Genomic DNA, 14,871 nt, shown 5'->3' with positions numbered 1-14,871 from the left:
ACACTTGAATTAACCCAAAAAGGCAGTTCAAAGGCAGGTCACACAGTATTACAGTGACAAATACCTTATTGGATTATCAGTGAAGTAGATAAACAAGGCTCCACTGCTTATTATCCATTTAAATAAAAAAAAAACATGTTTGTAAATGGTGAATTACCGTGAATTTATTGCCTTCCAGACATCCCGACTAAGAATATTCATGGACTTATTTCATTTGTAATTTGGTGACAGTTTTTACAGTCAGGCTCTTAACAAAACACACCATAAGCTCGGTTTAAGTTAAATTCATCTGAAACTTCTGAACATCTTGCTGTGATGCTATTTATATGTTTGACTCAGAACACTCAGTTTTCCACATGCAATCTTCTCTTTACCAGCAGGCAATTTTGAGTTAATTTTCCCACTGATAAGTACATGAAAGCCCCCCCAACCCCATCTCAAAAAGGTGTTTTGCTTATTGTGACTAAAGACAGCTACAACCATTATTTTGTGACATTACAGCTCGTTTATACAACTTTTTTGTGGGAAAACCATATCAGACACAAACTTATTCATAGTAGATTATTTTAAGATGTCATAAAAGATGTCTGTGGGAAATTTTTAAAGGAAATAAGTACAAGAGAGATGTCAGACTGGCTCCTTTCCCTGCCCACAACTGCAGTTGTGTCATTGGGTACATACAGTAGATACAAAAAGATGGATCAGTATATCCTGAAAGCTTCCAGCTTTTATGTAAATCACAGCAGCATGTTCAAAATCAGACCTCTATTTGAGAGTACTGTATCAACATCTTTAGTAATGGAGGGATCCCCAGACCCCTGTGTTCTCCAAGAATTTAACAGAAAAATTTATAATATTTTAATTAAACTGTTATTTCACCGACCAGAAGTTAGACCAATAAGAGAACGTAAGGATGACTATTATTTTCAGACTGTACTGTTTGCACTGTCAGTCTTCCACCTTACAGTACAGACAGTTATGGAATAACGAAATCTTGTCAGACAGGGATCCTTGAGACCATATCTCATCAACTACAAGTCACAGCCTGATGTATATCAATTTGGGGGGTCCTTGACCCCAAAAAGGTTGAGAATCACTGCTTAACTGTGTATGTTCTAGAGTACTGTATACAAATTAATACGAGTCTTAGGGTCTGCTTCCTTTAACATAAACAACAAACCAGGACATTTTTAAAATATATCTTTAATCGGTTTGTTGACATCTTGCATCTTCTGCAAAATCAATTCACTGACAGTTTTGAGAGTTGGGAGAGGATAAGACAGCAGCTTTTTACCATGACGTGGACAGGTAGTTGGACAAGTAAAATGCTTTGTAATGGGACAGACTGAGTCTATTTTCCCAGAGGACTCCTCTTCTTGATCACATGCTCCATGTCGGCGTGTTCGGATGTGTCCAGCTTGATCTTGTACTTGGCCAGGATCTTCATGATGGGCCTGATCTTCAGCCACCACTGTGTCTTGGGGATACGGTGCCTGCAGCAGACAGACAGAGGAGGGATCGTCACTCCATATATTCACCATTAAACATGTCACTTGTGGTACTCAAAGTCATAAGGAAAATACACGTCTTACTCAAAATCTGTGTCTGCCTTCAGGTCAGCAAGAGGCTGGAAGGTGAGCGCCCTCTTCCTCATGCCCAGCACACAGGCAGAGTCCGGAGTGTTGGCAAAGATACGACCTGAAGGGGACAGGAAGTGAAACAGTTCAGCTGACACATCATGCTCATTTCTATCAACTACAAAGAAACAGAGTGCCATTAAAGGAAAATTTCACCCCCAAATCAAAATTAAATGTTTTTCTTCTGGTCTGTAATCTTATTGATCCATCTTGATTGTTTTGTTGTGAGCTGCAGAGTTTTGGACATGCTGTTTGGACTGTTGAGATCTTGAATATAATAGAACTGGATGGTACTCTGTTTGTGGTGCTCCAAGTACCAAAAAAATGTCTCTCTCCAGAAGTCATGCCCTGGTTACTCAAGATAATCTGCACACCTTGTTGTGAGCAGTTTCATGTAGAAACTATTTTCTTTCTACTGAACTACACCCACCAACCATATCACGGTGCAGAAAGAGGCTCATACTCATGACAGAGACATTACATTGCTTAGTCACATTTCATCACTCCCTTTTAGTATTATGTATTGCAACAAAACATGCAACACAAACGTTTGTTTTTAGGCTCACGTACCATGTCTATAGCACTCCTTCAGTTTCTCCGTCAGCCACAGAACAGACTTGGCACCCATCTTTGTGCCAAAGTTTCTGTCGAAGGGGGTTGGAGTGCCACCCTGAGGTCAGTAAAGGACAGACAAGGTGTGTCATTGATCAATAACATTGTAATATGGAAAAAAGACAAAGCGTATTGGAAGTTTCACCGCATGAACAGACCTGCTGCATGTGTCCGAGAACGTTCTTGCGACAGTCGAAGATGCCTTTACCTTCCTCTGAGTACAGGTTGAAGATGAAGTCAGTGGTGTAGTTGGCATTAGAGTTCTCATTCCTGTTGAACAGTGACCGATTGTTATATTGCAATATGGAAAGGTATGGACTTATTGTTTATATTCTTCCAGAGTTTGGGTAATAGCTCTATTTTTACAGCTGACAACTGGGTTTTTAAATACATACATTGTTCAGTCACCCAAATAATTGGTATTTGAACACCCTACCTTAATTCACATCCACTGCATTGCCTGGTAACACTGGATCAAAACCTACCTGAGAATCAAACCTCTCTTCACTGTTGTCTTCATCTTCTCCACAAGATGCTCTACGTTTGTCTGCAGGTCGAGTCCACAGATCACAATCAGGACACATCATGTTGAAGGTGCAGACACACTGGACCGACAGATTGGGTCATCAGCTCACCTCCAGGTCTCTGATGTTGAACTTGTCCTCAAAGATGTAGGCGGCGTCAGCTCCAGAGGCCAGACCGGCCATGGTGGCCAAGTAGCCGCAGTATCCACCCATAGTCTCGACAATGAACACACGGCGCTTGGTCCCTGCTGCAGACTGCTTGATTCTATCACAAGTCTGCAGAAAAAAACACATGGATTAAATTGATTTAGGTGTTTTTTAGTATCTACATGTGTGTATATCTGCTGTTGAGGCACTAACAGAGGTGATGGTGTTGAGGGCAGTGTCCGCGCCGATGCTGAAGTCAGAGCCGGGGACGTTGTTGGAGACGGTGGCAGGGATAACCACCATGGGAATGCACATCTCCTCATATTTCTCTCTGGCCTGAACCAGCTCCAGGCCTCCAACGTAGGCCTGCAGGAGAGTGGAGAGGATGGAGATTAATTAGTTTCAGGGCGTTTTTGATGCGATAAACATCAGCCAACACTGACATGAACAGCTGTCACTTCTCACCTCAAATCCACCGATGATCACCAAGGCGTGGATGTTATGTTTGGCAATGTTCTGGCTGATTTCCTCTAACAGTTTACTTGGCAGAGTTCTTTGGGATACAGAGACAAAAATTACACAGTGAAAAGTTTTGCAGTGTTGTGACAACCGCTAAACAAAAGCAAATGTTTTACCTCTTGGTGCCCAACATTGAGCCTCCTTTTCCAGTCCAGCCACTCACTGAAGTCCAGGTAATTGGCTCAATCTGCAGCAAGAAAGAATTACTGATAAACTGCATTGTTGTGTTTATTTAGAGACACTGTTATTTTAAATAAAAAAGAAAGAAAAGAGGTTATGGATGGAATGATACCATAAACTTGAGGTACAATATCTGGCACAATAGAAAGTCCATTATATGATTTTTCTGAGTTTCACATGGACAAAAGTTGTAGTGTAATAAAATAAAAAATAGCCAGCCATGACCTAAGCATGTGTTAAAAATTGCTTTGACAATGAATGCTTAAATTATGTACATACAATTGCAAAACAATAACAATGCAGCAGTCATTTCATTAAATACAATAAAAATGGTAGATATCGTCACAGTTCAGTACAATATTTTTTGTGTGATGTCATGAAATTTTTTTGTTTGTTTGTGCTCAGTAAAGGCTTACCATAAGACATTATAACATTGTATGTTTATTTTTATTTATTTATTTACTTATTTACTTTTATCTGACTACACTATGTTTGGACACTAAAGACACAGTATCACATTGTTTTTCTGGATGAATTATTTTGGTTGGGGCATGTGTGTGACACTTGAGACTCCAATAATGTCATCTCTGCCGCCACTACTTGTAATAATAACTTTAAACCTGTCATAATTTATGTTTTCTGTCATGTTTGTCTGCCCATTTGTTTGTATGTCAGACTGATAGTTTGCAGGATGTCTCAAAAAACACACTGGTCCTGGATTCACTGGTTTCAGACTCAATTTTATCTCCTTTTTCTCTGGCATTGTCTCCCAATTCTGAGAACAAATTTCACCAAATCTATTCTCACCTGGCCGTGAGCCAGACCATCAAAGCCATCATGGACGGCCAACATGTTGTGACCCTGGATGATGCCCATCCTGACCGCTGAACGGACGGCAGCATTCATACCAGCACAGGGAGCACCGATGTTCATGATGGCCACATTGATGTTGCTCTGGTCAGTAGGAGAGAGATTTATTTAGATTTATTTAAGATAAGAACAATCGTGATTAGCATTATTACTGACAGTAAGACTCTGGGCTACTGCAAAATGGACATCCTTACCTTAACATCTGGAGGGTTGATGTGGGCCAGCAGCTTGTATGTGTTCCAGTTGTTCTCAAAACTCCTGCACATCATAAATAAGGTTGAGTGCTGGTAGTTAGGAGACACATTATCAATATAAAAAAAACACTCCTTTATTCTTTAATACTTTAATAGTGGTATTAATTTCTATCAGTAACAATACTGAGTTTTTTTTATTATGTTACTTTTTGCTGTATGTTTTTCTGTGCTTTATGTACTTTGTTCTGTTTTTTATTTTATCCTGCATATTTTGATTGATCAATTTCACAAAGCTGTAGTAAATAAATATATTAAATTTGAATTTAAAGGATCGGTGTGGAGGATTTAGTGACATCTAGTGATGCAGATTATAAAAGCTTCCCCTTGTCCTCCTATTCCAAACATATAGGAGAACCTACAGTGGCTGTGAAACTTAGTTTTCATGTTTAACAGACATTGAGACATTAAGACATCATTGACCTCCAACCACACTGCCATATCCCAACAGTCCAAAGGAAAGGTATAATACAGGCATAATTCCAATATTTTGCCTGTTTTATCAATTTTTTTAGAGGACCAGTTTGTAGGATTTGAGGTTGCAGATTGCAACCAACTGAATACTGCTTGTTTAACTCTCCCCTTCCAAGCATCTAGAAGCTACAGGGGCTGTGAAAGTCACTAAAAAAAATTATAAAGCCCAGTACAGAGCCATTTTTTGGTTTGTCTGTTCTGGGCTACTGTAGAAACATGGTGGTCTAATATAGTGGCCTCCATGGAGGTAAGCCCATGTGTAGATGAAAACAGTTAATTCTAAGGTAATGAAAACACGATTTTTATTTTCAGGCAATTATACACTAATGAAAACTTATTGCCAATAAATGCCAGTAAAATCACACACTAGACCTTTAATAATGCATTATAAACCAAAATTTAAAAATGGCTTTTAAATGTATCTGCTGGCATTCATTATGTATGAATCATATTGCATGTAACAATTAATTTTTTTTACTGATTTAACATTTACTGTTCACATTTTGTGATCATTTTAATTCAAAGAAAGCTCTCTTAGATTTAAAGATGTGTAAGCAGTATGCCAACTAACAGACCAACAGCTTTGATTGGTCTGTTGTTCTGTGCTGGCAGTAGCCTGGCCAATCACTGCTCTCTGGGTTGCATTTCCTGTATTCTTTAGGTGGCACACAGCAATTCATTAATTTATTATGATTAATTCTTTGCGATCACACTTACTTTCCTCTGAGCTTGATGGCATCGTCGAATCTGCCCTCAGACATGGCGGCGGTCACATCTTTGGTCTGTAGCAAAGAGAACAACAGAGTGTGTGTGAGAAAGAAAGAAGAAGGAATTGTTAATTCTAATATCAGTGCATATACTTTGCAAGTAGTAAAAGGTAGAGAAACACCTTAAGAAAGTACAGAAACAAAAATCTGGTGGAAAATATTGTGACATACCACTTGTACACACTCCATGAGTGGCAGCCTGACTGCCTGGTTCCCAGACAGGCTGACTACGCAGGCAGGAGTTTCTGGAGTGGCCTCAAGCAGCGCCATCACCGCCTCCACACCCATCCTGCTGCCCTGGACGATAAACACACACAGTCAGATCATCAGGTGTGTGTGTAGGACTGGAGAGACAGTGGTAGAGCTGCACACTGTCCTTTATATTTGGTGTTTTATTGAAACAGTTACCAGGATTCTGTCGAAGGCGGAGGGTGTTCCTCCTCTCTGTACATGTCCAAGAATGGTGGTACGAGTATCAAAGCCGAGCCTGTCAGTCACCAGCTGGAGAGAAATAAATCCATCTGTCAATATGGTGCAACTTCAAAAAATACTTTGCCACACTGACGTCAGAAGAAAATACTTGCCTTTTTGATCTGGTCAGATGTAATTGGTTTGCCATCTCTGGCTATCGCGCCCTCAGCCACAATGATCACATTCAGACGAGAGCCTCTGGCCCTTTGCTACAAAAAATATCAGAGGAAAAAAATATATATTTGAACAGTCTGGATGACACATGTGTTAGAGTTTAGAGCAGGTGGGCAGGCAATTAAAGGGACACATACATCTGTCAGCCTCCTGCACAGATGGTCCTCCCAGCCCTCATCTGGGGGCATCTCTGGAATGAACACCCAGTCTGCACCACAGGCCAGAGCCGTCACCAGGGCCAGGTACCTGCAGCCAACACACACACAAAATAAACCTGCGCACCAGCAATATCTGTCTGTAATGCATTCAACATACATGTAAAAAGGTGCATTTAAAACCTTCTGTTAAAACACAGGACACCAAAAAACAACATTTTGAGAGCATCTTTGCTTCCTTAAGTTGATACACCCTATTGATCCAGCTTGTTTAGGTGTGAAAAAGCAGAACAGAATATAAGCATTAAGTTAATGGTTAATGGATATCTACCAACTCAAGATCCTGGCAAAAATTCTGCTGGAAGAACATAATATGGTATTTTGTGACTCCAAATTTGAAATTTATATAGCACAGTTCTCAGAGACGGGATGCATTTTGGAGGCAATGTGGTCAATCTGCCTCCATATATTTTGGGGCTGCTCTCTAATTCAGCCAATTTGGCCAGGGATGCCGAAGAAATAAAAAAATATTTCTGGAATAGAAGTTGATTGCTCTTTGTCATACTATTCCTGAGCAAAAAAACTCATGGCCAAGGATCAATGTTTTTATGAAGTCCTTTTGGTTGAGAGCAAGAAAGCCAAACCAAAAAGCAGACCTGCCATCGAAGGACAGCTGCATTATAACTGTCAGCGACAGACAAACTGACATCTTTCTTCAGACTACCTCTGAATGATATATAAAATACTGGAAAAATGGACTATATATTCAGTTGGATGTAACCTGCCGTTTCTGTAATTGAAAAAACAATAAAAAGAAAGTTACACAAAAGGTGTCAAAGTATAATGTAGGATTTTTTTTTTTAAGCATTTATTGTCCTTTTTGCCTTAATTACATATCCGACAGTAGAGACATGACAGGAAATAAAGGGGAAGAGAAGAGAGGAGGAAACAAAGATTCCCAGCCAGACTCAAACAGCAGGTATTGCAAATACAAAGTCAGTATCCTAAATGTCTTCACCTGAAGACAGACTATTTTCAAGTATTAAAATGAATGTGAATGCATGAATGCATGCAATGTTTGGCATTTATTGTTAATTGTGAAAGTTGTAACATCAACAAGAACAAACAAAGTGAAAAATATTTAATCATATTGTAATTGAATATCAACATAACAACATAATACACACACACACACACACACACACACACACAGAATTGGACCAAGCACTCAAAGTACTGACCCACAGTGTCTGCCCATCACTTCCAGGATAAACGTCCTCTGGTGGCTGTAGATGGACAGAGAGCATTTTGTGAAAACACATAAGAAAGAAAATTATCTTGTATGAGATTTAATAAATAAACTATCGTGTCAAACAGTACACATTCACTTCTACTGTTCTTTCACTGTTGCTGTGATCTAATTTCATCCTTGTTGAACATTAAAGTGAATCTTCTCCATCACTGTGTGGATGTAGGGAGGGTTACAATAATGTCTGACCTCTGTGCGGTTGTGGTGATGGCATCCACCACCTCCACGATGCGGTGCAGAGCGGAGTCAGTGCCAATGGTCATGTCGGTGCCACAGAAGTCATTGTCAATGGAGCCCACCATGCCCACGATGTTCAGGTGGGAAGATTGCTTGGCCTCTTCTTCTGTAATCTTACCTGTGGAAACAGCCAGAGAAGTTAATGTTAATAAAAAAAGAAAGATATACTCTTTAATGTTAAATCTCTGATTTTTGGAGGAATGGCATTAGTACTGCATGTAGTAATTGATGGATGTGATTGGAAAATTTTATCTATGTGTGTATGACTTATTGATGTATTTAAATACCATCCAAAACAAGGGGGAAAATTAAAGTCAAAAATGTGAACCTCAAAGTGGTGCCACAGTAAAATTCAATGGATCATCAAAGTCATATTCATCCACTGGAAATCATGAATGTCTACACAAATTAATACAAAAACTATTTTTAACATATTTAAGTTTGGACCAAAGTGGTGGTCTGACCTTATACGCATAGCTGAGGGAAGGCAGAAGAACTTATTATTCTCACATCCACTACATTTGTGTCTTTACCAGCTTTGACGAGGTCAGCCAGCAGGCTGCTCCACTCAGTCCTGAACTGGTTGGCTCCGGTCAAACTGCCGTCGCCTCCTATCACACACAGGTTGGTGATGCCCAGCTTCACGAGGTTGCATGCTGCGGTCATTCGACCCTCTCTAGAGCGGAAATCCTTGCAGCGGGCACTGCCTATGACTGTACCTCCCTAACATGTAAAGAAGAGAAGCCGCTTTTAATACAGTTATTGATACAAAAACATCTTCTCCCTGTATGATGCAGTGATTACTGACATTTAGGTTGCAGTAACAAAGATTTATTTAATCTAAGATTAGTTGAAATCAGAGTTTAGCTAAACTGTATTTAAAAGTAGAAAATCCAGTTTGAAAATTAAGATGACCTCTGTTGCACAAAAATTAATCTCTGCTTAGTGAATCCAGGTTTATTGATGTAAATTCAAATTAAACTGAGCTTAATCAATTTGGAGATGCTAACTCACCGAAATTAAAGCAAATAGATCATTTAAAAATTAATTTCAGTGCTGTCGGGACCTAGTAGCCTAAGTATGAAAAAGGTGGTAAAACTGTCAACGTCTGGTTGCTCCGCTTGCCTTAACTCAGCTAGCTAAAAAGTTATCGAAAAATGAAATTGTTTGCTAGCTAGTTGAAAAATTAACAAAGTGTGGCATTGTCTGTTAGCTAGCTGAAAATTTTGATAAAACGGTACATTGTTTGCCAGCTAGCTAAAAAGTTAATAAAATGTGAAATTGTTTTCTAGCTAGGCAAAAAGTTAGTTAGCCTAGTTTGCCTACTCATAATAGCTCAGCAGACAAACCTCATTCTTCTCCTTTTGAGAAAAATGTGTTGGCCAAGTCATAGTCCTTTACCTTTCTTGGAGGAATTTTGAGGATCATCTTGTTCAACCCATTTCAAAAAAGCAGCCCTGTTAAAACCAAAACTTCCTCATGTGTAGCTTTATACTGGATCACATTTTAAATTAGATAACTGGCATAAAAACAAAGGGAAACTGCTGCTCTGTATTCCTTAACTTACTTACCAAAAAGGTTAAGAAAATGTGACACTTTTTGCTAGCTAGCTAAAACGTTAGCAATATAGTACATTGTTTGCTAGCTAGCCAAAAAGTTAATAAAACAAATTGTTTGCTAGCCAGCTAAAAATAAAGATTGACCTAGTCAGTCTACTCATTCTTCCCATGTTGGCCAAATACTTTAACTTTCTTTGAGGAACTTGATTAGCCATTTTAAAAGCAAAACCTCCTCAAGTGTAGCTTTAAAGTTAATACTGGATGACATTTTAAATTAGAGTTTAAAAATTTGGTGCAACATGATTTAAAATTAAGCCTTGGCTTAATCTGGTTAAAAGGTTAATCCCTGTTGGTGCAACCCAGCCTAAACCCCATGTTTCCCAACAACAGTATTACCCCTCTGTCGTCTCTGTGGAGGGTATTGCATCAGGGCAGCTTTATAACACTGTGAAATTAGACTCATCAAGATACCTTGAAGTCACATCATGTGAGGTTGCGTCATGCTTTGAGTAAATAACGAAGTGATATCCTGGAAATGTGCCATGGCCTGTTTCCACTCCATTACTCACCTTTACACACTTCATAAATCTTAGTATGTCAAGTCTTCTCCACTGCCAGGCCTCTTTATTTAGACAACACAGTTGATAGAAATGTGAGTCACGAGTCTCATGGTATTATTGCATCTCCATCTTCCTTCAGTGGCTGCCATTTAATATCATCACTCAAAAATCAGTTTCTCATGTTATCAGAAAGTGGAGGGAGGCCTTGACTCCAAGTGGAGAAGGTGTGTTAAAGGTTAAAGGATCAGTTCACCCAAATTACAAAAAAAAACAACATCTTCTCTCCTACCTCTAATGATGTCCAGCCAGGCAGATCCAAGCAGGTTCACTTTATTCTGTTATTCTGACATCCGTCTGTTGCTGCCATTCCAGTATAATGGAGATGGGATTTTGGGATGATTGGATTGGGATGATGGCATTTTGTGATTGTTTTGAAAAATCACATTTCAAGCGTTCAACAAATAATGTCTTTCCATGTTATATGTTTTTCATGAGTTTTGCAGCCCCTGTAGTTTCCATACGCTTGGAAGGGGCGAGTAAGACAAGTGGTATTCAGTTGGTTGCAAACTACAACCTCAAATCCTATACACTGATTTAAAAAAACCTATCAATAATCATATTAAAATTAAGCTTCTATCATACCTTTCCTTCGGAGTGTTTTGTAATAGTAAAAGTACATCAACGAATATGGTCATGTGGTCGGATGTCAGTGATGTCTGTTAAAATTTTAAATGAAATGAATACTACCTGCATGGCTTGACACCAGCAAAGGTAATGTATTTTGTGTGAACCAACCCTTTAATAGCATAATTAAATACCACACAAGCCTTTCACATCACTCACCAGTTGAAGCATCATGGACACACTCTCCCATGTGGCGGGGCGAATGTGGTCTCCTCCATCCACCAGACCCTGGTAGCCCTGCAGCAAACATTAACATAAACTGAGCGTGAAAGCAAACTCTTTTCTCTCATCACTTTCATCATATACAGATCCCTCACAGAATTGAGAATCCTTGTGTTGTATTTATTTGCAGTATCGCGACGTGTCAGTGAACTGCAGCCTGTGTGTAGCAGCGTGTACCTCATGAACAAAGTAGACTTTTGCTCCGGTGTAGAGACCAACTCTGACTGTGGCTCTCACTGCAGCGTTCATACCTGAGAAACATGGTACAAGACAATGTCAGATTATATTCAATACTCTGTGTCAAAAATCAAGACAAAAAGATGCTGTTTTTTCATGCTCTGGTCAGTTTAGAAAATTTGGGCTCTTTAGCTCCATAATATTATAACATAACTTCTCTTCAACTAGTGGAAAGAAAACATTAAAAATGCGATTTTAGGTATTTATATTAGTTCAGATATTTTCTGTGAAAATGTGTGCAATTTAGCAAATATTTAGATAATGACTCATTTGTAAATTTAAACCTAAAATTTCACAAAACTTGTCAAAATGTGTTCATTTGCACCTGGGTGAGAATAGTCATACGGCAGCTATTTGGCTATTTACACCTGCTCCTGGCCTGGGAACCAGGTGAATCTGCCGAGCTCGTGTTTGCATTTGCTCTGACAGATATAATTCACATTTGTGAATTAGTGTGACAATGCCAGATGAAGGCAGCTTTAGGAAGAGCCTAAACACAGGACCTCCCTGGGAGACTGGGGCTTGAATCCTGTGTGAAATTAGTTATTATTATTTTTCAGCTTTTAAAAATTATGTTGAGTTTTCAGTCGGTGTTTGGTTGAGTTTAGGAAATTTAGATCATGTTTTTTCTCTGCCATGCGGGTGTAAATAGTAACACTAGCAATGGGTGCAAATAGCATTGTTGGCTACAAACACCTGGGTGCTTGTCTCTGCCATTATAGGCATCTGCCAAAAAAATAATTGTACTGATGTAAATCATCAACAAGGTGATACCTATTAGCATTAAATCAATTCAAATAATGAGTTTTGGCCATAGAGAGTAACTCAAATAGGTTGAAATCCTGTTTAATATACAGTTTGTGATTGAAGCAAGTTGTTTCCCCCTGTCAGTTGTCTGTCAATGTAAAGAGAAGCTATCTTAAAAGCAAAAGCCCAGTGCTCTCAAAACACACTCTGGAGTGTGAGTTCAGTGACTGTCTGCCAGACTCCATTAACATATTGCTCAATTTGACTGATAAAAACATCTACTGCCTCTACAAGATTATTAATGATTACATATGACTCATAAACAGACACTTCCTTATTCTGTGAACATTCAGCACTAATTTGAACTTGAACTTGAACAAATTAACTTGAACAGTAAAGGCAAACAAAAACAGCTGGAATAGAAATTTCAAAGGGCAACACCGCGGCTGCTGTGTTAATGTCAGAGAAGTCAGTATTTCAACTTAACATGTTTTCTTGATCTTTGACATGTCATGGTTATTTTATGATTTATTACGATAAATATATCACAGATTTCTTCTTTAATCTTTTTTTTATTCTCTTCACCTGTAGTGTTTTTCTTAAGACCCACCTTAACCTTTAAAAGACTTGAGCGGTACATTGGCAACAACAGATGGGCCAAAAATAACCGTCGGCAGAGGACAGTTGGTTATGGGAGTAAAGGGACTGTATGTCTTGTGTACCGTGGATGTCTGGTACACTAAAGGCCACGGTGTGAGCTTGTGTTGTGGCAGGCTGGCATGCTGCAGCTCTTGTTTCAGCAGACAGCAGCTGTGGATGGGGGCGTTTCTCTCCTCCATACCAGAAAAAGGTCAACGGCACTAAAATTAGCCCCAAAGATGCGAAATAAGGGAACACTTAGTGGACGGGGTAATTGTCTACAGGAGATTAATGCCACTTTTTAATGAATTAAATAATAGTCTGTATGGACAATAGCTTAACAAAGTATCTGTAAAGTTTAAACTGTGAGTGTGAGTGGGCTTTGTTTGTCATTTCACTGTAAACATAAACTATCTGTTGGGGTGCCGACTGGACAGACCGTCCAACCTAAAAACAGGTATAAAAGGTCTAACTTGGCATAAAAGATATTAAGTTGCAGCAGCTACTCTTCAGTGACACTAATGAACATTACAAACAAATTTGATTTTCTTTCACATTTTCTCAGTTTGAGGAGTTAGTTCTACATTTGACATGAAGAACGTGGACCTGCAGCAGCTGCTGTGTTCCAGCATTGGCACAAAGACAACATATAAAACTGCTCCTGGTGAATTTATTAAATTTCAAGTGTAAATGGGGACCGAATTCAATACTAACCTTCATCGTTGTTAACAGTGGAATTTTATTATTGTGAAAACAAGCAACCATGACTTATCTTAAAGTTTATTAGAGACACGCAGAAAGTTTAGAAATTTAATTTAATGAGTTGACTGAACTCTGAACAGTACATTCATTCAACTTTCAATTTCAAGTTTAAAAAACTTAAAATTAGAAGAACTCACATTTATAGGTTCTGAGTTTTCCTGGAAATAAATACTAGACTTTGTAAGTTTAATTAACTTGAATAAATATGTTAAGTTTTTGAGAAAAGATAAATTTATTCCATTTAAGTTCAGTATGATTTTTGAAGCACTAATGAATTATACATCAAAACCGGTGGTGACACAATCTTTGCAGTTTAAATAAGATTTGCTGGCAAACATTCATCATCCTCTGACAGCTGCCCTTCAACTCTGACATCTTGGCAGAATGCTGCTCGCCCTTTCCTTTCCCTGGCTGCTGATCCCACTGAGGATGTCTTGCAGTCGGAGCACTAACATGATACTTAACTGGCCCTCGTAAGATGGGAGCCAGGGCTTTACAGCTGGTTGGGATTCAGCGTTGTGCTCAGACACATCAGCAGAGAGGATGCTTTTCACCTCCTCTGCCTCATTCTGTGCCTTAATATTTCAAAATAAAAGCTGTGATTAAATAATCAAAATCATCCTCTGTTTACCTTGGGCGTCTCCTCCTGACGTCAGCACGGCGATGGAGCGTCCGATCCCCATCTTTGTGGGGTCGCTGGCGGGGTGGGGATCCTGGGACATGTTTCCAGAGGGGACAGGCAGGTGGGCACAATGTGGGGAAAAGCAGAAAGAACAGAGCTGCTCTTCACTCTCTGTTCCTCAGGGGGAGCACGAGTGAAAGCACAGGCTTTATAGACTACCGTTCCTAATCCTGCCCTGAGCCCCCTCCCACTGTCACCCTCCACCACTCACACAACCACCCTAAATATACATCAGGCTGCCCAGTTTACCACCTGCAGAGGACAGTTGCACACAGGGAGACATAATGCACATGACACTCATCTGACAGAAAACGGTTTAGATGAGTTATTTCCAACTTAAGCATTTAAAGAAACCAAATAATGAGAAGTATTTGAAGGAAAATTGTTACTTTTTGGTTTATTATATCACTTCTATACATGAAATCAGTGCCTAAGAGGAACAGCTGCAGCTC

General features: G+C 39.3%; 1 protein-coding gene across 1 annotated transcript; it reads right to left on the bottom strand.

Moving 5' to 3' along the window:
* Positions 1-1,268: 1,268 nt before the first annotated feature.
* On the bottom strand, positions 1,269-14,559 carry pfkma (phosphofructokinase, muscle a). The gene is made up of 22 exons (XM_084721240.1): positions 14,369-14,559; positions 11,530-11,603; positions 11,290-11,367; positions 8,861-9,050; positions 8,280-8,445; positions 8,023-8,067; positions 6,764-6,872; positions 6,566-6,661; positions 6,390-6,482; positions 6,153-6,278; positions 5,932-5,996; positions 4,684-4,747; positions 4,427-4,573; positions 3,556-3,626; positions 3,386-3,473; positions 3,134-3,286; positions 2,885-3,049; positions 2,735-2,796; positions 2,408-2,519; positions 2,208-2,307; positions 1,593-1,698; positions 1,269-1,493 (listed from the first exon to the last, which is right to left on the bottom strand). Exons 1-22 carry the CDS (start codon positions 14,457-14,459, stop codon positions 1,352-1,354), a joined length of 2,343 nt encoding a protein of 780 aa, XP_084577366.1. The 5' UTR covers positions 14,460-14,559; the 3' UTR covers positions 1,269-1,351.
* Positions 14,560-14,871: the final 312 nt, after the last annotated feature.

Source organism: Lutjanus erythropterus, chromosome 6 (genome assembly GCF_056507025.1).
Source record: "Lutjanus erythropterus isolate fLutEry1 chromosome 6, fLutEry1.hap2, whole genome shotgun sequence".
NCBI classification, from domain to species: Eukaryota; Metazoa; Chordata; class Actinopteri; order Lutjaniformes; family Lutjanidae; genus Lutjanus; species Lutjanus erythropterus.
Note: the sequence above shows the minus strand (reverse complement) of the source record. Positions and strands in the feature narration are given on the sequence as shown.